Below are 20,000 nucleotides of genomic sequence, written 5' to 3' on the forward strand. Positions count from 1 at the left end.
GAGCGGTTTAGCTGCCCATGTGTATGTGTGTGTGTGTGTGTGTGTGTGTGTGTGTGTGCGTGCGTGCGTGTGTGTGTGTGTGTGTGTGTGTGTGTGTGTGCGTGCGTGCGTGCGTGTGTGTGTGTGTGTGTGTGTGTGTTAAGTCATTTTTGGGGATGGCTCTGCGTGTTAACGTAATGGAGATTTACAGCGCACGGAGTTAAAATTTACTTTGAGAATTGCACAATACAAATACCGTTCATTGTTGTTGGTGTTGTTGTTGTTCTTCTTCTGAATCCTGCTGCTGTTATTACTACTACGACGACTAGTACTACAACTTCTACTACTACGTACTACTGCTACTGCTACAACTACTGCTACTACCATCACAATCATCATAATAAGACCTTTGTGGTCGATTCATTTATTCTCTGTCTGTCTGTCTGTCTCAACCCCTCATTAAATTGTTAGAAACCTTGCTTTGTATTTATATAAAGTTTTCCAAGTCCGAGACACCATTACGTGATTAGAATACTGTTTGGTATGCATTATGTAAGTCCCAGAAATCATTACGTCACGAGAATGCTGTTTCGTATGCATTATGTTTCGTTGCAAGGCTAGTTTTCACTTGGAACGTATGCTTTATCAAATTTTCCATATCTGTTGCATTATGGTATTTGCATTGTGTTATGTTCACATTCCCCTTCCTTGGCCCATACATGAATAAACCACCTTAAATCTCTCTCCCTCCTTCCCCCCCCCCCTCTCTCTCTCTCTCTCTCAAATTTCGCAGCCAACGCCAGCGTACCCAAACTCTGCTGCCTACCCGTACCCAGGTGGTCAACAAGGACAGGTCCGTGCCCTCGGCCGACAGGAGTCAGAGGACATCCCGGAGTACCCCGAGTACGTCAACGGCTCGGGTAGGAACTACCCGGGGTACGCCGGGGATTTCCCGAGACATGTCGACGATGACTCGGAGTCTGCCATTGTAGCTGATGATCCTTCTGGACTGTATAGTGTAAGTCTACTTCTTCTTCTTCGTTCGTGGGCTGCAACTCCCACGTCCACTCGTATGTAGACAAGTGGGCTTTTGCGTGTATGGCCGTTTTTACCCCCGCCATGTAGGCAGCCATACTTCGTTTTTAGGGGGTGTGCATGCTGGGTAAATCTTGTTTCCACCACCCACCGAACGCTGACATGGATTACAGGATCTTTAACGTGCGTATTTGATTTTCTGCTTACGTATACACACGAAGGCAGGTCTGCACATATGTTCTGGACGTGGGAGATCGGAAAAATCTCCACCCTTTACCCACCAGGCGCCGTTACCGAGATTCGAGCCTGGGACCCTCAGATTGAAAGTCCAACGCTTTAATCATTCGGCTATTGCGCCCGTCGGTGTACGTGTGTTTGGCTGGCTGGTTGGCTGGTTGGTTGGTTGGCTGGTTGTGTGATATCAGTTGGTTGGTTGGTTGGTTGGCTGGTTGTGTGATATCAGTTGGTTGGTTGGTTGGTTGGTTGGCTGGTTGTGTGATATCAGTTGGATGGCTTGGTTGGTTGGTTGGTTGGTTGGTTGGTTGGCTGGTTGGTTTATGATTGATGATTGGTTGATCGATTAATTGATTGATTAAAGATTTGTTGTTTGTTGGTTGACAGGTTGGTCGAATAGGTTGGTTGGTTGGTTGGTTGGTAGTGGTCATGGAAGGAAAGTGGCAAAATGGTTAAGCATAATCTGCCAACACAATGCCTGTGGGTTTGGATCCTGACCTCATCCCTTTCTCCACAGTTGAATGCAGACATCAAACTGAGCGTGAGGTCATTCACGTGAGACGATAAACCGAGGTCTTGTTTGCTGCTCAGCACACGCGTGACGTGCGTGGCGCATTGAAAAAGAACCCATGGCAGCATAAATGTTGTTTCAATGACAATATTCTCTAGAAGAAATTCACTGTGATTGGTGCGCAAAAGTATTTACATGCACTCAAGGCCTGACTTGCCGTGTTGGGTTTTGCTGCTGACAGGTGTCTTTGTAGCAGATGTGAATATTGATAATAATAATAATAATAATAATAATATTTATATAGCGCTGAATCTTGTGCCAGTCATTCAAACGCATGCATAACTCCAAAAATGGAAAAACTGTGTCTCTCACTCCCCAGTCCCTGGTACACTGTCTCCTTCAGAGTCCCATATGGCATAATCCATTGGGTTACTCTCAGGACTTAGTGGAGCCATTCATCCCTCTTGAATTCTGGTGTAGCCTCCTCCAGATGGGCCCTACCTGTGTGTGAAGGAGCCCCATCTTGCTGAAACACGTAACTGTTTCTAGGATAAAGACGTCTACAATCCAGGAGAAGACTGTCATCCAATAACTGAATGTAGCTTTCACTATTAACTTTGGCTCTATCAGTGCCAATAAAATGAATGTTTGTTTTTCCTTTCCAGGATACTCCAGCTGAAACAATTATCTTTTTTTTAAAATCTAGAAGTCTCATGATAAAGGCGAGATGGCTGACTTTCTCGTTTCTGTTTCCCATAAACGCGATCTTTTTTCCCCCGATTTCTAGCTATCTCTAACGTAGTCTTTCTCGTCTGTGAAAATGATCCTTTTCACATCAGTGGCCGAGTAGTGGTCATTCAAGTTACGGCAGTGAGTTTTTCTTTTCCCTGTAACATTTTGGTCCCTCCTTGATACCCGTATCCTCTTGAAGGGCTTCAGTTCCAGTTCTTTCGCCATTCTTTGCACAGAAGATTTGCTCACTTGTAAATCACTTGCAACTTCTCTAAGAGATTTGTGGGTCCCTGGGTTCTCCTCCTGGGATTGAACCAGTTCCTCAACACGGTCCTTGTTCTCCGAACATGCAGTCTTGGGTCTGCCACTGCCAATTTTACGTGATACTGACCGTATAGTGCGTATTTAAGCGATAAGTCTATTTACAATGACATGACTACACCCCTTGCCTGGAAATTCCTTTACGATCCTTCTTCCACCCCAGCCATTCTCCTTGAAACAGTTTTCAATGGTAGCCTTATCATTTTCACTCAAAAGCATGGTTGATTCTTCCAAACTGAAACTTTGGACAGAACTGATTTTGGATACAGACGACAATAATAATTATTTTGAAAAAATCAAGAGACTTCACACCAGACAGGCTATTTTTAGACTGACACTGATTGACAGATGCCAACACCTGGCAACTGGCATGAACATGATGAAGGTCACATTGCACAGCTCCGATATTGGATGTTTTGACATGCTGTTTTGAATTTGACAATACTTGCATAATTTGCGTCCGAACTTTTAGATATATTGCAGACTTGTTGATAAGGTTACTTTGTGAAAATTTTCAATGAACTCGGTTTCTCTATTACTGAGAAAATAGTTGTCAAAATGCGGCTCACTTTTTTTGGGGACACCCGATATATATATATATATATATATATATATATATATATATATATGTGTGTGTGTGTGTGTGTGTGTGTGTGTGTGTCTGTGTCTGTGTGTGTGTGTTTCATCAAAGCACTTTGTTGTCTGCGCCCCCACATCCCTACCCCCAAACCTCCACCCCCCCTATAGACGATAATCGACAAGGTCCTGTCAAGTCTGCACACACTGGAAGGCAGCACGTGGGCCAAGGTCATTTACCTGGAGAGGGGGAAACAGGTTGCTAAAGTGTACGCGGAGGAGCGGTCTGTCATTGTGGATGGGTCCCACGCGGATTTCGACGGTGACAGGTGAAAGTCTGTTTCCTCACGTATCGGTCTGTCTGTCTGTCTGTCTGTCCATACACCCGCCTGTCTGTCTGTCTGTCTGTCAGTCTACTTGTCCGCTTGTGTGTGTGTGTGTGTGTGTGTGTGTGTGTGTGTGTGTGTGTGTGTGTGTCCCTCTCGCAATCAGATAGTAATTCTTCGGATTTTTACGATGACAGGGATGTCTTCATTAAGGTTATACAACTGAATATATTGAGCCTTCCGATATGACGAAGACTGTTGAAACTGGTTTAAAGTCTCTCCCTCCTTTCCTTTCTGTCTGTCTGTCTCTGTCTCTGTCTCTGAGAGAGAGAGAGAGAGAGAGAGAGAGAGAGAGAGAGAGGGAACACTGAACATTTAGGCCAACAGCCCCTATCATAACAGATGCAAACAAAACACATTTCCGATAAAATTCGACAACAAAATATAACTGTTAGTACGGATGGTGAATACCAGAATACCAGGTCCCGTGTGCAGCATGCACATTGCGCACGTAAAAGAACCCACGGCAACAAAAGGGTTGTTTGTTTCCTGGCAAAATTATGAAGGAGAAACAAATAAAATTGCAGGCTGGAAAACAGAAACAACAACAAACAAGAGAGGCAAGGCCTTCAAGACTCACTTGTGATACACTTAAAAAAAAAAAATCCAAGCTTTTTATGTATTGAGTATAATTTCAAAATGTAATGTTTAAGATGAGAAAGATCAGTTTAAAGCAAATTAAGTCCCCTAGCATTACAGAGTAATTTCCCTTTTTTACTATCTGCACCAAAACGTTTGCAAAATAAATAAAACTTCCATGCTTAGCAAAAGAAGTTCCTGTTTGAACAAAAAATGATAATAATGACTGCTCTAGCTGTTGGGTCAGAATATCAGATCAAAGTGCCAAGTTTAGAGAATACAAAAAATATAAATATAACAGTAAATGCAGTTTGCATATAATTAGGCTTCATTCTTTATTTTTTGTGCCCATCCCAGAGGTGCAATATTGTTTTAAACAAGATGACTGGAAAGAACTGATTTTTTTATGCCAAATTTGGTGTCAACTGACAAAGTAGTTGCAGAGAAAATGTCAATGTTAAAGTTTACCATGGGCTCACAGACACACAGACACACACACACACAGACAACCGAACACCGGGTTAAAACCGGGGGATGTGGCGCTCTCAGTGTAGCGACGCGCTCTCCCTGGAGAGGGGGTGGGGAGCGGGGGTAAGGGGGGAGCAGCCCGAATTTCACACAGAGAAATCTGATGTGACAAAAAGAATAATACAAACAAAACAAAACAATACAATACAATGTGTTGCAGGTTAGGACTCGGAATGTGCAGAAACCGGGACAGAGACGAAGAGACCGCTTTTTACCGCTCACGCATCGTTGAGGTACGATATATACGAATGGTTCTGTCGAGGTGTGTATGAGCATACTATATAATCAACAAATAGAGAAATACTTGAAATGAAACGAACTTAAGTTTTGTTATTGTTCTGTTTGTTCATTTATTTGTTTGTTTTAATCGCTTGTGCCACATGCTGTCCTGACCTATACCAACTGCCGACACCACTTAGGTGACGTTTGATATGTTTTGTCTCCTCTTGCCTCATAATGGCGTTGTTTTACTAATTACGCTCGCGTGGTATTGAGACCGCAGAATGGTTAAAACCCAGTAGAAAGTGGTGTTTCAAGTCATAAAACAATATTCAAAACAGTCAAAACAGTAAGCATAAAAGTGAGAAAAATGATCTGGAGATATACCACTCTAGATAACGCGCGTATTTTAAGCCTTCCAGATTTCTTTCCTTTCTTCTGATGATGTCATCAGTGACGTCACTATGCACATACGTGATACGTTCTATGGCACTCCAGGGGTTTCAACAAGAAGACGCTTGTGTCTGCCAATACAGTGTCTGTGGGGTTGGGGTTCGCTTCCCGCTCTCTGCTCTTTCTCCCGTGGGTGAGGGGGAACAATCAAACTGAGCGTCTGGTCATCTGGGGGAGATGGCATGCACTTGGCCCCGCATTGAGAAAAGAACCCATGACGGATAGCAACAGGTTGTGTGTGTGTGTGTGTGTGTGTGTGTGTGTGTGTGTGTGGTTGTGTGTGTTGTGTGTGCATGTGTCTGTGTCTGTGTCTGTGTCTGCATGTAGAATAATGTGTGTGTGTGTGCGTTCGCGCGTTCTTTGATGTGCGTGCGTGTGCGTGCGTGCATGCATACGTACGTGTGTGCGTGATCTTGGTTGAGCAGGGGGTCCGTCTCAAGCACGACACTGACGACAGCATCTCTGCCTGCCGACTGAGCGAGCAGCACGTGCTGGTCAAAGGACTGGGCAACCTGAACGCTGCTGGCGGTGGTGGAGGGGGTTGCTGCTTCTCCGAGGACGTGCTTCTGAACGGGGGTCAGCTGCCCTTTGAGAAGACCATCAAGGTGTGTGTGTGTGTGTGTGTGTGTGTGTGTGTGTGGCGGGGTGGGGTGGGGGGGAGGGGATTGGTGTGGTGTGGTGTGTCTATATGATGGGTGGGTACTATATGTGACTGGGAAACCTGAAATGTGGGGGGTCGTGCTTCTCCGAAGATGTGCTTCTGCGGTGAGGGTTGGGGGTAGGTTGGCGTGGTGTGGTGTGGTGTGTGTGTGTGTGTGTGTGTGTGTGTGTGTGTGTGTGTCTGTGTGAGTATGTGTTTGTGTGTGTGTCTGTGTGTGTATGTGTGTGTCTCTGTGAGAGAGAGACAGACAGAGACACAGAGAGAGAGAGAGAGAGAGAGAGAGAGAACTGCATTTTAAGAGGGGTAGGCAAAAAGACATACATTTCATAGGTAATCTACAGTAGAGTTCCGCTCGGCAGAAGGCAATAAAGTCTGGCCAGGAACAGCATCCAAAGTTTCCAAAGCATGGTGCCGAAGATTGGGAATGCGCAGTTGGCCTACCAGAGGGGACGAAACACCCGGAAATCATCAGCAAGAGCGGCATGAGACCTGACATGGTACTCCACTCCAAATCAACGAAACAAACGATTATGATTGAGCTCACTGTGCCATACGAAAGCAGAATGGAGGAAGCCCACATATACAAGACCGAGAAGTATGCTAGTCTAGCCAGCAGCCTCCGAAAATCTGACTTCCAAGCCAAAGTCCTCGCCATACAGATTGGTGCAAGAGGGTTTGTGGGCGCATTTTCCTACAGCCTCATGAAACAGCTGTCGATTTCTGGCAGAGAGAGGACATGGGCTCTCAAGGCAATGGCAGAAGCAGCAGAAAAGAGTTCCAACTAGCTGGATCTGGTCGAGGAGGAATGAAAGTAAACTTCATAAGGATTAAATTTCCCTACTCCAACTAGTACGATGGCTCAGTGGTTAAAACGTCTGCCAGAAAAAGGTGACTCAGTTCTGAAGTGCCGACCACCCTGGAGGCGCGGGTTCGAACCTGCTGAGGACCAGGAAAAAAAACGAAAGAAAAGGCGGCAATACAAGGGCATCCAGGATTCATGACCTGGGTGCGGCCCGGTCCCCTTAGAGTCGAAGGAGTTACTGGCCGAAACACTTGACTGGGGGGGGGCGGGGGGGGAGGGGGGGGGCGAGGGGGGGCTTCTTCTCTGAAGACCTTGTTCTGTCCAGCTCTCCCTAGAGTTTCTTATCACATCGTTACGTCTTGTATGAAAGGATTGTCATAATTTGTCTATAGTTCACAAGTGCATGCGCACGCGGGGAGGGGAGAGAGAGAGAGAGACAGAGAGAGTTTTCAGTGTCCCTTCACATATACTGGTGATTGTTCACTTTTTGTATCAGTGTTGATTTTTTTTACACTTGAGTGTTATCCGGAGGAAGAGAGAGAGAGAGAGAGAGAGAGAGAGAGAGTGTGTGTGTGTGTATGTGTGTGTTCAAGTGTGTGTGTGTGTGTGTGTGGTTTTGTATGTCAGTGTGTGTGTGTGCACGTGCGCACATGTGTGTGTAGATTACCTTCATTTTCCTTTTTTTTCTCTTCTTTTTTTTTCTTTTCATTTTCTGTGTATTCTTCATTTCAGATTTTTGACATGAAAGAGTTCCATAGCAAGATCGCCCTGGATCTCAAACATCATTCTTTCTCCAAGGCCAAAATGCGTCGCGCATGCGTGGTGGGATTAGCGTTTGGCCGTGACGATGCAGACGACAGTCAGACGCCATGTTGGCTGTGTGTTGTCAACGTGAAGGCCCTGGTTGCACTGGAATCCGAAGGCAGTGAGTGATCAGTAGTACACAAGTTCTTATATTGATGTGCACATGTGTGTGTGTCCAAAATTCTACACTTTCTTATAATGATGTGCACATGTGTGTGTGTCCAAAATTCTACACTTTCTTATAATGATGTGCACATGTGTGTGTCCAAAATTCTACACTTTCTTATAATGATGTGGACATGTGTGTGTCCAAAATTCTACACTTTCTTATAATGATGTGCACATGTGTGTGTCCAAAATTCTACACTTTCTTATATTGATGTGCACATGTGTGTGTCCAAAATTCTACACTTTCTTATAATGATGTGCACATGTGTGTGTCCAAAATTCTACACTTTCTTATAATGATGTGCACATGTGTGTGTCCAAAATTCTACACTTTCTTATATTGATGTGCACATGTGTGTGTCCAAAATTCTACACTTTCTTATATTGATGTGCACATGTGTGTGTCCAAAATTCTACACTTTCTTATATTGATGTGCACATGTGTGTCCAAAATTCTACACTTTCTTATAATGATGTGCACATGTGTGTCCAAAATTCTACACTTTCTTATAATGATGTGCACATGTGTGTGTCCAAAATTTTACACTTTCTTATATTGATGTGCACATGTGTGTGTCCAAAATTCTACACTTTCTTATATTGATGTGCACATGTGTGTGTCCAAAATTCTACACTTTCTTATATTGATGTGCACATGTGTGTCCAAAATTCTACACTTTCTTATATTGATGTGCACATGTATGTCCAAAATTCTACACTTTTTTATATTGATGTGCACATGTGTGTCCAAAATTCTACACTTTCTTATATTGATGGGCACATGTGTGTCCAAAATTCTACACTTTCTTATATTGATGTGCACATGTGTGTGTCCAAAATTCTACACTTTCTTATATTGATGTGCACATGTGTGTGTCCAAAATTCTACACTTTCTTATATTAATGTGCACATGTGTGTCCAAAATTCTACACTTTCTTATATTGATGTGCACATGTCTGTCCAAAATTCTACACTTTCTTATATTGATGTGTGTATGTGTGTGCCCAAAATTCTACACTTTCTTATATTGATGTGCACATGTATGTCCAAAATTCTACACTTTCTTATATTGATGTGCACATGTGTGTCCAAAATTCTACACTTTCTTATATCGATGTGCACATGTGTGTGTCCAAAATTCTACACTTTCTTATATTGATGTGCACATGTGTGTGTCCAAAATTCTACACTTTTTTATATTGATGTGCACATGTATGTCCAAAATTCTACACTTTCTTATATTGATGTGCACATGTGTGTCCAAAATTCTACACTTTCTTATATTGATGTGCACATGTGTGTCCAAAATTCTGCACTTTCTTATATTGATGTGCACATGTGTGTGTCCAAAATTCTACACTTTCTTATATTGATGTGCACATGTATGTCCAAAATTCTACACTTTTTTATATTGATGTGCACATGTGTGTCCAAAATTCTACACTTTCTTATATTGATGTGCACATGTGTGCCCAAAATTCTACACTTTCTTATATTGATGTGCACATGTGTGTGTCCAAAATTCTACACTTTCTTATATTGATGTGTTCATGTGTGTGTCCAAAATTCTACACTTTCTTATATTGATGTGCACATGTGTGTGTCCAAAATTCTACACTTTCTTATATTGATGTGCACATGTGTCCAAAATTCTACACTTTCTTATATTGATGTGCACATGTGTGTCCAAAATTCTACACTTTCTTATATTGATGTGCACATGTGTGTGTCCAAAATTCTACACTTTCTTATATTGATGTGTACATGTGTGTCCAAAATTCTACACTTTCTTATATTGATGTGCACATGTGTGTCCAAAATTCTACACTTTCTTATATGGGTGTGCACGTGTGTGTGTCCAAAATTTTACACTTTCTTATATTGATATGCACATGTGTGTTTCCAGAATTCTACTGTTTCTTATAATGATGTGCACATGTATGTGTCAAAAATTCTGCTGTATCTGTGTTTGTATATGATTCGGTTTATGCTTGTACCTTATGTACTATCCCCTCACCCGCCCTCCCCCTTCCCTCCTCCCCCAGTATACCTTGTGACCCGGTACACTTAGTAATAAAGACATGTTCTATTCTGTATTGTTATTCTCAAGTTTTGTGGTTGTTTCTTCAGTTAAATGATTAAAATGAAATAATTAAAAAATGAAACAGAGGACAATAACCGTCTCGCTCCTCCTCCTCCCCACCCCCCACCCCCGCCAGAAAAGAAAAGAAAAAGTCGCAACCGCAACCACAGTCGCAACCGACATTGAAATCAATTCCAGACAAGATTTATTTTGTTCTACTGTCTGTCTCACTCCTCTGAGTATATATATATATATATATATATATATATGTGTGTGTCTGTGTGTGTGTGTATTCAATCTCTCTGTGTGTGTGTGTGTGTGTGTGTGTGTGTGTGTGTGTGTGTGTGTCTTCCTTTCAGTTTATGTGTCTTTGTCTTTCTCTGTCTCTGTTGCGCGTGAATGTGCCTATGCGCGTGCGTGTGTGTATGTCTTTGTACTCGCGCGCGCATGTATGTATGTGGTGTGCTCGCTACGCGTGAGTGAATGTATGTGAGTGTGTGTGTGTGTGTGTGTGGGGGGGGGGGATGTTGTGAGTGTTTGTGCGTGTGTGTGTGTGTGTGTGTGCGTATGTGTATTTGTGTGAGTATATGTGTGTGGGTGTGCGTGTGTGTATTTGTGTATGTGTATTTGTGTGTGTATGTGTGTGCGCGTGTGTGTATAAATTTTGTGTGTGTGTGTGTGTGTGTGTGGACATTATGTGTGTAACATCCCTCCCCACCAGAACCATCACCACAACCAACAACAGACAGTGGTCATGATGGAATGTCGTTCTCGCTTCACGTGCTGGGTTCTTTTGGGGTTTTCCAGTTCTCCAGAAGGCGCAGAGGTACACCGCCGAATTGCAGATGACGTCACCGGAAGCTGAAGAGCGGAAACAAAGAGCGAGTGATGCCAAGACCCGGGTATCCGTAGTTTTAAAGCTTCTTGGTCTTTCCTTTTCATTTCTTTCGTTCTTTCTTTCTTTCTTCTTTCCTAAAAATGAAAACAAGTTTCCGGGATACAACTTCGAGTCGATGTTGCCTATACTTACTAATTCAACCAGCCCACAGGTAAAAAAAAGGAACGTGGGAGCAAACCCAGACAATTCCTCAAAACAACAACAACAACAAAAAACAACGAAAAGAAAAGATAGACAGATAGATAGACCGATCGATAGATAAACTGATTGATTAATTGATAGATAAATTTATTTATTGATTGATAGATAGATGATTGATTAATTGATAAATAAATAGATTGATAGCTAGTTCTCAGATGTGGTGTAGCATATAAAATATGGAGTTGTGCGAACCCCGTTGACTGCCTCCTTTGATAAACTGAAACCCTCTTTGTCTGTCTGTGTCTGTCTGTCCGTTCCGGGGGGTGCAGCACGAGCGGGAGCGGTGGTCCCGGGTGGACCAGCGCCAGCACCTGCAGGAGAAGGAGGAGGGCGGGCGTCACGTGCGTCACAAGCTGCGAGCCAAGGGCCTGCCCGTCGGTGATCACGTGGGCTACAGCTGGGACCAGCCAGGTGACAGGGGAGACGGGGGAGTGGGAGTAGGGGGGGGCAGAGAACACTGAATACTGAAATGTTTAATGTCATTAGCTGAAAAGCTCTGGTGACATAGTAGGTACTAATCAGAACAAAATGGTGCAAAATAGATGAAATGGAACAAAAAAGCCACACACACACACACACACACACACACACACACACACACACACAAACCAGAATTGAAAGAACATAAACTAATAAGAGATTTGCGACACTGGCATTTTGTCATTAGCTTAAAAGCACATGTGACAAGGGGTAATGTGCCTTTTTTTCGTCTCCAAGGTTTGAACAATACACAAAAACAAATAAATCAGATAAATCACATAATAAATATTTACGCATGTAACATTGACACATATCATATCAATGCTAGCACATACTAAATTACATATAAATCATATAATATTTACGCATGAAACATCAAAACCCATACGAACACATCAAATAATTACAATGTCGAGAATGACCATCCAAATGTAGCCCTTCCTTTTTATCTATACTGTTTTCCTCATAGAACCCATACTTTTTATTGATTCGTGAGTATTTGAAGAGAGAAAGAGAGAGGGGAGAGGAAGAGAGAGGGGGGGGAGAGGAGGAGAGGGGGGGAGAAAGGGGAAGACGGAGAGAGAGAGGGGGGGAGAGGGAGAGAGAGAGGGGGGGGGAGGGGAAGAGAGTGGGGGCAGGGAGAGAGAGAGGGGGGGGGGAGGAAGAGAGACAGAAAGAGATAGGGAGAGGGAGTGAGAAAGAGAGGGGTGGAGAGAGAGGGGGAGAAAGGGGGAGAGGGAGAGTTCAGTGTTCAGAGAGGGAGAGAGAAAGAGAGGGGTGGAGAGAGAGAGGGAGAGTTCAGTGTTCAGAGAGGGAGAGAGAAAGAGAGAGAAGGGGATGGGGAGAGAGAAAGAGAGAGACGCAGACACAGACCACGTGGGCTTCAGCTGGGACCAGCCAGGTGACAAAGGGAAAGGGGGTGTGGGAGTGGGGGAAAGAGAAGGGGTGGGCGAGAGGGGCGGGGGGAGAGGGAGAGAGAAGAGAGAGAAGAGAGTGATAGCCTAGAGGTAACGCGTCCGCTTAGGAAGCGAGAGAATCTGAGCGCGCTGGTTCGAATCACGGCTCAGTCGCCAATATTTTCTCCCCCTCCACTAGACTTTGAGTGGTGGTCTGGACGCTAATCATTCGGATGAGATGATAAACCCAACTACTGCAACTCTCTTTTGGCCGGCCTTCCCAAATATCTGTTAGACAGACTCCAACGAATCCAGAATAATGCTGCCAGACTCATTTGCAGAGCTTCTAAATTTGACCATGTTTCTCCTCTCCTTCAGTCTCTCCACTGGTTGCCTGTTTCTGATCGAATAGACTATAAGCTATCCACTCTGACCTTTTCTGCAGTCAACGGATCTGGCCCCAAGTATCTTTCTGAACTCATCCATATCTATACCCCGTCTCGCCAGCTCCGTTCTTCCTCTGATACTCGACTTCTCAGGATACCTCACGTTAGAAGTAAGACCTATGGACACAGATCGTTTTCTTTTCAATTGCCAAAGACGTGGAACAAGCTCCCTGATAACCTCCGTCATTCTGATTCCCTCGCATCTTTTAAATCTCGTCTCAAAACTCACCTTTTCCCTCAGCAATAAGTTCAGTTGTGGCAGGTCCACTTCCTTTGCGTTAGCTGTGCTTTGCTTGACTATGTGTGTATACATATGTATGTGTACATAACTACATGCATATATATGAATGTGTATTGTGTGTTTATGTAAGTTTGTGCCTGCCTATGTGTGCGTATGTGTTAGGGTAGCTGTTAGATACACATGTATGTTAAAATGTATGTATGCAGCGTGTGTGTGTGTGTGTGTGTGTGTGTGTGTGTGTGTGTGTAGTCACATTTTGGTGTGTGTATGTAACATAGATATGATGTATTATGTTAACAAAAGCGTTTTTGTAAAGCACGTAGAGCAGATTTCTGGATAGTGTGCTATATAAGTATCCATTATTATTATTATTATTAAACCGAGGTCCCGTGTGCAGCATGCACTTAGCGCACGTAAAAGAACCCACGGCAACAAAAGGGTTGTCCCTGGCAAAATTCTGCAGAAAAATCCACTTCTATAGGAAAAACAAATAAAACTGCACGCAGGAAAAACTATTTAAAAAATGGGTGGCGCTGTAGTGTAGCGACGCGCTCTCCCTGGGGAGAGCAGCCTGATTTTCACACAGAGAAATCTGTTGTGACAAAAGAAATACAAATACAAATACAAAAAGGGGGGAGTGAGAAAGGAAGAGAGAGGAGAGGGAGAGAGTGGGGGGAGGGAGGGAGAGGGGTGGGAGAGAGTGAGAAAGGGAGAGATAGAGAGAGGGAGTGAGTGAGAAAGGGAGACAGGGGGGTGGAAAAGAGAGAGATGAGGGGAGAGAAAAAGGAAGAGATACAAAGAAAGACGGGGAGAGAGGAGTGGAGATGGAGGGAGAGAGGGACGTGGAGAGAGAGAGAGGGAGGGGGTGGAACAGAGAGTGATAGAAAGAGGAAGAGAGAGAGGGAGATAGATAGAGAGAGGAGGGGGGAATGGCGGGGTGAGAGGAACAGACGAAAAGAGAGGAGGCGAGAGACTTGAGAGGGGGAGAGGGATAGAAGGAATGAGGGACGTACAGAGAGTGACTGAGGGAGAGAGGGAGGGGGAGATAGAGAGATATAGGGGGGGACAGGAGCTTGGGGGATGGGGGGCAAGGACAGAGAGAGAGAGAGAGAGGGAGGGAGAGAGAGTGGGGGAGATAGAGAGATATAGGGGGGGACAGGAGTATGGGGGTGTGGGGGGCAAGGACAGAGAGAGAGGGAGGGAGGGGAAGAAAGAGAGAGAGAGAGAGAGGGAGGGAGGGGGAGATAGATAGAGAGATATAGGGGGGGACAGGAGCATGGGGGGTGGGGGGCAAGGACAGAGAGAGAGAGGGAGGGAGAGAGAGAGGGGGAGATAGAGAGATATAGGGGGGACAGGAGCATGGGGGGTGGGGGGCAAGGACAGAGAGAGAGAGAGGGAGGGGGAGAAAGAGAGAGAGAGAGAGGGAGGGAGGGGGAGATAGAGAGATATAGGGGGGGACAGGAGCATGGGGGGTGGGGGGCAAGGACAGAGAGGGAGGGAGGGAGGGGGAGATAGATATAGGGGGGGACAGGAGCATGGATGGGGGGTGGGGGGCAAGGACAGAGAGGGAGGGAGGGAGGGAGGGGGAGATAGGAGATAGAGAGATATAGGGGGGGACAGGAGCATGGGGGGTGGGGGGCAAGGACAGAGAGGGAGGGAGGGAGGGAGGGAGGGGGGAGATAGGAGATAGAGAGATATAGGGGGGACAGGAGCATGGGGGGTGGGGGGCAAGGACAGAGAGGGAGGGAGGGAGGGAGGGAGGGGGAGATAGAGAGATATAGGGGGGGACAGGAACATGGGGGGTGGGGGGCAAGGACAGAGAGGGAGGGAGGGAGGGAGGGGGAGATAGAGAGATATAGGGGGGGACAGGAGCATGGGGGGTGGGGGGCAAGGACAGAGAGGGAGGGAGGGAGGGAGGGAGGGGGAGATAGGAGATAGAGAGATATAGGTGGGGACAGGAGCATGGGGGGTGGGGGGCAAGGACAGAGAGAGAGAGGGAGGGAGGGAGGGAGGGGGAGATAGAGATATAGGGGGGGACAGGAGCATGGGGGGTGGGGGGCAAGGACAGAGAGAGAGAGGGAGGGAGGGAGGGGGAGATAGAGATATAGGGGTGGACAGGAGCATGGGGGGTGGGGGGCAAGGACAGAGAGAGAGGGAGGGAGGGAGGGGGAGATAGATATAGGGGGGACAGGAGCATGGGGGGTGGGGGGCAAGGACAGAGAGAGAGGGAGGGAGGGAGGGGGAGATAGATATAGGGGGGACAGGAGCATGGGGGGTGGGGGGCAAGGACAGAGAGAGAGGGAGGGAGGGGGAGAAAGAGGGAGGGAGAGAGAGAGAGAGAGATGACAATGACGATGACAATGATGATAAATGTTTTTCTGAGGGTAGAATGGATAAGCTGGAAGCTTCTTTACACCATGCCCTGACACACACATACACATACATATGCACAATATAATAGAGAGGAAATAATTGTGAATAAATAAATGACATAGAACAAACCAAATAGATAATAATAGACACATACATGGATGAATCAAAGAATACAGTTACGGAAACATCATCAAAATCATACAAAACAAACGCCACATGAAAATCTTCAAAACCACACGTGTGTACAGACACAGGCATCACACACACACACACACACACACACACACAGAGATTCAATAATAAGAACGGGTCACGTATTATGATGACAGGAACGGAGGAAAGGACGGTGCAGGACTTGCAGGACTGGGCGGAACCGCAGTACAACCGCAACTCAAGTCAGTGTTTACAGCTGCTGGTTTGATTCAACAGTTCTTTATTCAGTGAACATGTCATACAGGTACACATAGTCAGCGGAGCAACAACACGCTAACAGCTTATATATCGTGCTCAGGAATGGGATTATTTTTCTCGGTTTTGTATGACTGGTTGCTGAACGTTACACAAAAGCAGTCATGTTGAAACACCTGTTTTCCAATTGCCTACAAATGACAGTCATTGTTTCCTTCTTTGAGCAGCCGTGGAGATTGATATACTTTAACTAATTTACAATGAATATAAACGTTATCATTTGCGGCTATTATTTACAGCTGTTGTTGTTCACTCATCTCTTTCTTTCTTCCTTCCTTTCTTTCTTTCCATCTGTCTTTGTTTCTTTCGTTAGTTTTCAAGGATTCCAGTGAAGAGGCTTTCCCTTTCTTATTTTGCAGATTTATTCTTTAGTTGATACAGCTTTAGTTCAGATGTGTGTGTGTGTGTGTGTGTGTGTGTGTGTGTCTGTGTTTGTGTCTGTGTGTGCGTGTTAATCTTGGCCGATGAGCGTTCGTGTTGCAGGAGTTTCAGTTTCAGTTTCTCAAGGAGGCATCATTGCGTTCGGACAAATCCATATACGCCACACCGCATCTGCTAGGCAGATGCCTGAAGAGCAGCATAACCCAACGCGCTTAGACAGGCCTTGAGTGCATGCTTATATATTTGTGTACCTATCAGAGTGGATTTCTTCTGCAATTGTTTTGCCAGAGGACAACACTCTCGTTGCCATGGGTTCGTTTCCAGTGTGGCCAGGTTTCTGATTATCACCTCATCCGAATGACCCAGACGCTCAGCTTGAGTCTCCCAAGTCAAAGTTGTGAGAGAAACAACAGTGGCCAGAGCGGGAAACACCACACCATCACAGACTGTCTATTATTATTATTGCTGTGGCAGCTGAGCGTCCTAACCATTCTTTTGATTGATATGGATACTTATATAGAGCCTATTCTCGGTGGAAGACCAAGCTCTAAGCGCTTTACAAACACGGGGTCATTTGCACAACAGGCTGCCTACCTGGGTAGAGCCGACTGACTGCTGCTACTGGGCGCTCATCATTCGTTTCCTTTGTCATTCAATCAGATTTCAGGCATGCACACATACACACTCAGACAGACATATAAAATTTTACGTTGATGACCGTTTTGTTTATTTACCCCACCATGTAGGCAGCCATACTCCGTTTTCGGGGTTGTGCATGCTGGGTATGTTCTTGTTTCCATAACCCATCGAACACTGACATGGATTACAGAGTCATTAACATGCGTATTTGATCTTCTGCGTGCGTATACACATGAAGGGGGTTTCAGGCACTAGCAGGTCTGCATATAATATGTTGACCTGGGAGATCGGAAAAATCTCCACCCTTTACCCACCGGGCGCCGTCACCGAGATTCGAACCCGGGACCCTCAGAGTGAAAGTCCAACGCTTTAACCACTCGGCTATTCTGCCACCTTCCTCTTGTGTTGCAGGAAGAAAATCTCGGGACTCCGGACAGGGCAGGGACTGGGCCAAGGTGGAGACGGTTGTCCGGGACGAGAAGAAGAGTTTGGGGATGGTGGGACGGTCCATGTCCGGTCTGTCGGATGCTGGCTACTGAAGAAGACCCCCCTCCTCCACCCCCCAGCCCCACCCCCTCAACAACAACAACAAAAAAGAAAAAGAAAAAAAAGTCCTGTTAGAAATCCTGGACTGTTCGGTCATGTTTGCAAACCCGGACGGAGACAGAGAGACAGACAGACAGATATACAGACGATCGTGAAAGCATGCTACTCGTATAAACATCCAGCAAGTTGAAGAGTGACAAGATCCATGGGAACAAGAATCAGTGTTCAGGACTGAATTAAAAACCCGTGACACCTGTTGTTGAAGCATGGAGGATTTCAGGAGACAACGTGATTTTAAAAAAAAAAAGAAGCTAGAATTAGCATACTGTGTGCATCAAAGTCAAAATAAGTCTTTAAACGGAAGGTCTGTGTGTGTGTGTGTGTGTGTGTGTGTGTGTTGGTGTGTGTGTGTGTGTGTGTGTGTGTGTGTGTGTGTGATCATCTTGTCAGTTTGTCCAGATAATGTGAAACAACAGCTGACCACATCCATAAATACAGAAATAAAATAAAATCATTCCTGTCAGCGTTTGCTGACACCATGTAGCAAACCCACTGAAAACAAAACCATGAACCAGTGAAGAATTATACCTGATGAGATCCTCGTTGTTCAAAATGGAGCAGATTTTTGTTGTTGAAAATCCTGATGAATTATTAACTTTCAACCCGCCATGTGCAGCCCATGTAAATATTTTGCTTATAACGTTGTTGTCAGTATGACAAAGTTTATTATGTTGTTTGTGGATTCTTGTTAGGTTCGTAATATAAATTCACGACACGGCGGTGTTATGTTGTATTATCGTGTAATGTTTTTCTTTCTAACAGTCATTGAAATTGTTTTAATCAGATGTCGTTTTTAACTTGATTTTTGCAATGCCTCACGAATAGCAGTCAAACAACAGATGTGTTCATTTTATCTGGATCGTCAAAAACACTTTGCCGTCGCAATGAGTGCTGCAATTTTTAAAAGCAAATTTCGTTGTATCGTGTACACAGTTTTTGACTCACACGTGCTGACAATAGTTTTTGACTCACGTGTGTTAACAAAACGAGTCCATGTAATGGCCCTGTGTGTGTGTGTGTGTGTGTGTTAAACTTTAAAGTTGGCATTTTCTCGGCTACAACAGGTAACACAGAAACCAAACTTGTCAGGGTGATAGATATGAATAAGACATTTGAAAACATGGCATTTGTGATGGTATGGTGAATCGGGCGAGAAGTCAAATGTCAAGGTCAATATTTGGCAAAGTATGAAAAGATTGATGGAGACCGAATCATAAATCCAATTTCAATTAAACTTGTTATCGTGATTGGTCATGGATGCAGCAGAGTCCCTAAAGTAATTCAAAAACAAAGATCAAAAGTCAAGTTTAAAAAAGAAAGAAAAACAGAATATGATATTGAGAGGAAACATTTTTGTGTGCAAGAGAGAGAAGATTTTTCGCAATATCTTCATCAAATTTGGTACAATGAATGGTTATGACGAAACCAAAATCCATGTCAAAAGACAAGGTCATGGACCAAAGGTCAAGGTCATGACCACAACATGGGCGTATTTAGGTTGAAAAATTAGAAACATAATTGAACATTTCTTTTTCTTCTGCTAAACATGGTACAGTGATTTGTTTTAACCAGAACATAGTACATGTTGTGTAAATTTAGACGTCAAAGGTGAAGGTAACATTAAGTGAGTCTTTTTGCCGGATGATCGGCGTCGCAATGGATTTTTGTGCAGATATCATTATGTAGTCTTCTTCTTCGTCGTCGTTCGTGGGCTGCAACTCCACGTTCACTTGTATGTACACGAGCGGGTTTTTACGTGTATGACCGTTTTTACCCCGCCATGTAGGCAGCCATACTCCGTTTTCGGGGCTATAATGTATTCATGGTTTTGTTTTGTTTTGTTTTTATTTATCATTCATTCATTTATTTATCTATTTGTTGGCCTATTTTGGTCATGATTACGTAGTTGGATTGAATAGTTATCACATCTTGAAGGCCTTAAATCCCTTGTTGGGTTTTGCTTTCTTTTCTTTCGTTTGTATTACCCTGGCAGTAACTGGTGGGTTTTTCTTGCTAACCTTTCTTTCCCCACAGGAATATCGCTACGCCTATGGGAGTTCACAGCTTGCCGAGAGTCATCAATTCTCAATAAACGTTTCAAAGTGATGCGGTTGTTGTTGTTTTTTCCCATTGTGCAACGTTCTGTATGTAGTTGTTCCTCTCTCTCTCTCTCCTCTCTCCCCCCTCTCACTCTCTTTTTCTCTCTCTCCTCTCTCACTTTCTTTCCTTTCTCTCTCTCCTCTCTCTCTTTCTCTCTCCTCTCTTTTTTTCTCACCTCTCTTTCTCTCCTCTCTCTCCC

The 20,000-nt window shown here is 44.5% G+C and overlaps 1 protein-coding gene across 1 annotated transcript in view; it reads left to right on the forward strand.

The window, feature by feature from the left end:
- LOC143291204 (myosin-IIIa-like) overlaps positions 1 to 19,807 on the forward strand; it is a 59,225-nt gene extending 39,418 nt beyond the window's left edge. The window contains exons 18-26 of the mRNA XM_076600950.1: positions 773 to 997; positions 3,560 to 3,717; positions 5,042 to 5,114; positions 5,979 to 6,158; positions 7,749 to 7,941; positions 10,880 to 10,974; positions 11,441 to 11,582; positions 15,937 to 16,002; positions 17,507 to 19,807. Coding sequence (XP_076457065.1) covers positions 773 to 997; positions 3,560 to 3,717; positions 5,042 to 5,114; positions 5,979 to 6,158; positions 7,749 to 7,941; positions 10,880 to 10,974; positions 11,441 to 11,582; positions 15,937 to 16,002; positions 17,507 to 17,634 — 1,260 coding nt within the window. The 3' untranslated portion in view covers positions 17,635 to 19,807. The remainder of the gene's footprint in view (positions 1 to 772; positions 998 to 3,559; positions 3,718 to 5,041; positions 5,115 to 5,978; positions 6,159 to 7,748; positions 7,942 to 10,879; positions 10,975 to 11,440; positions 11,583 to 15,936; positions 16,003 to 17,506) is intronic.
- Positions 19,808 to 20,000: the final 193 nt, after the last annotated feature.

Source organism: Babylonia areolata, chromosome 16 (assembly GCF_041734735.1).
Source record: "Babylonia areolata isolate BAREFJ2019XMU chromosome 16, ASM4173473v1, whole genome shotgun sequence".
NCBI classification, from domain to species: domain Eukaryota; kingdom Metazoa; phylum Mollusca; class Gastropoda; order Neogastropoda; family Buccinidae; genus Babylonia; species Babylonia areolata.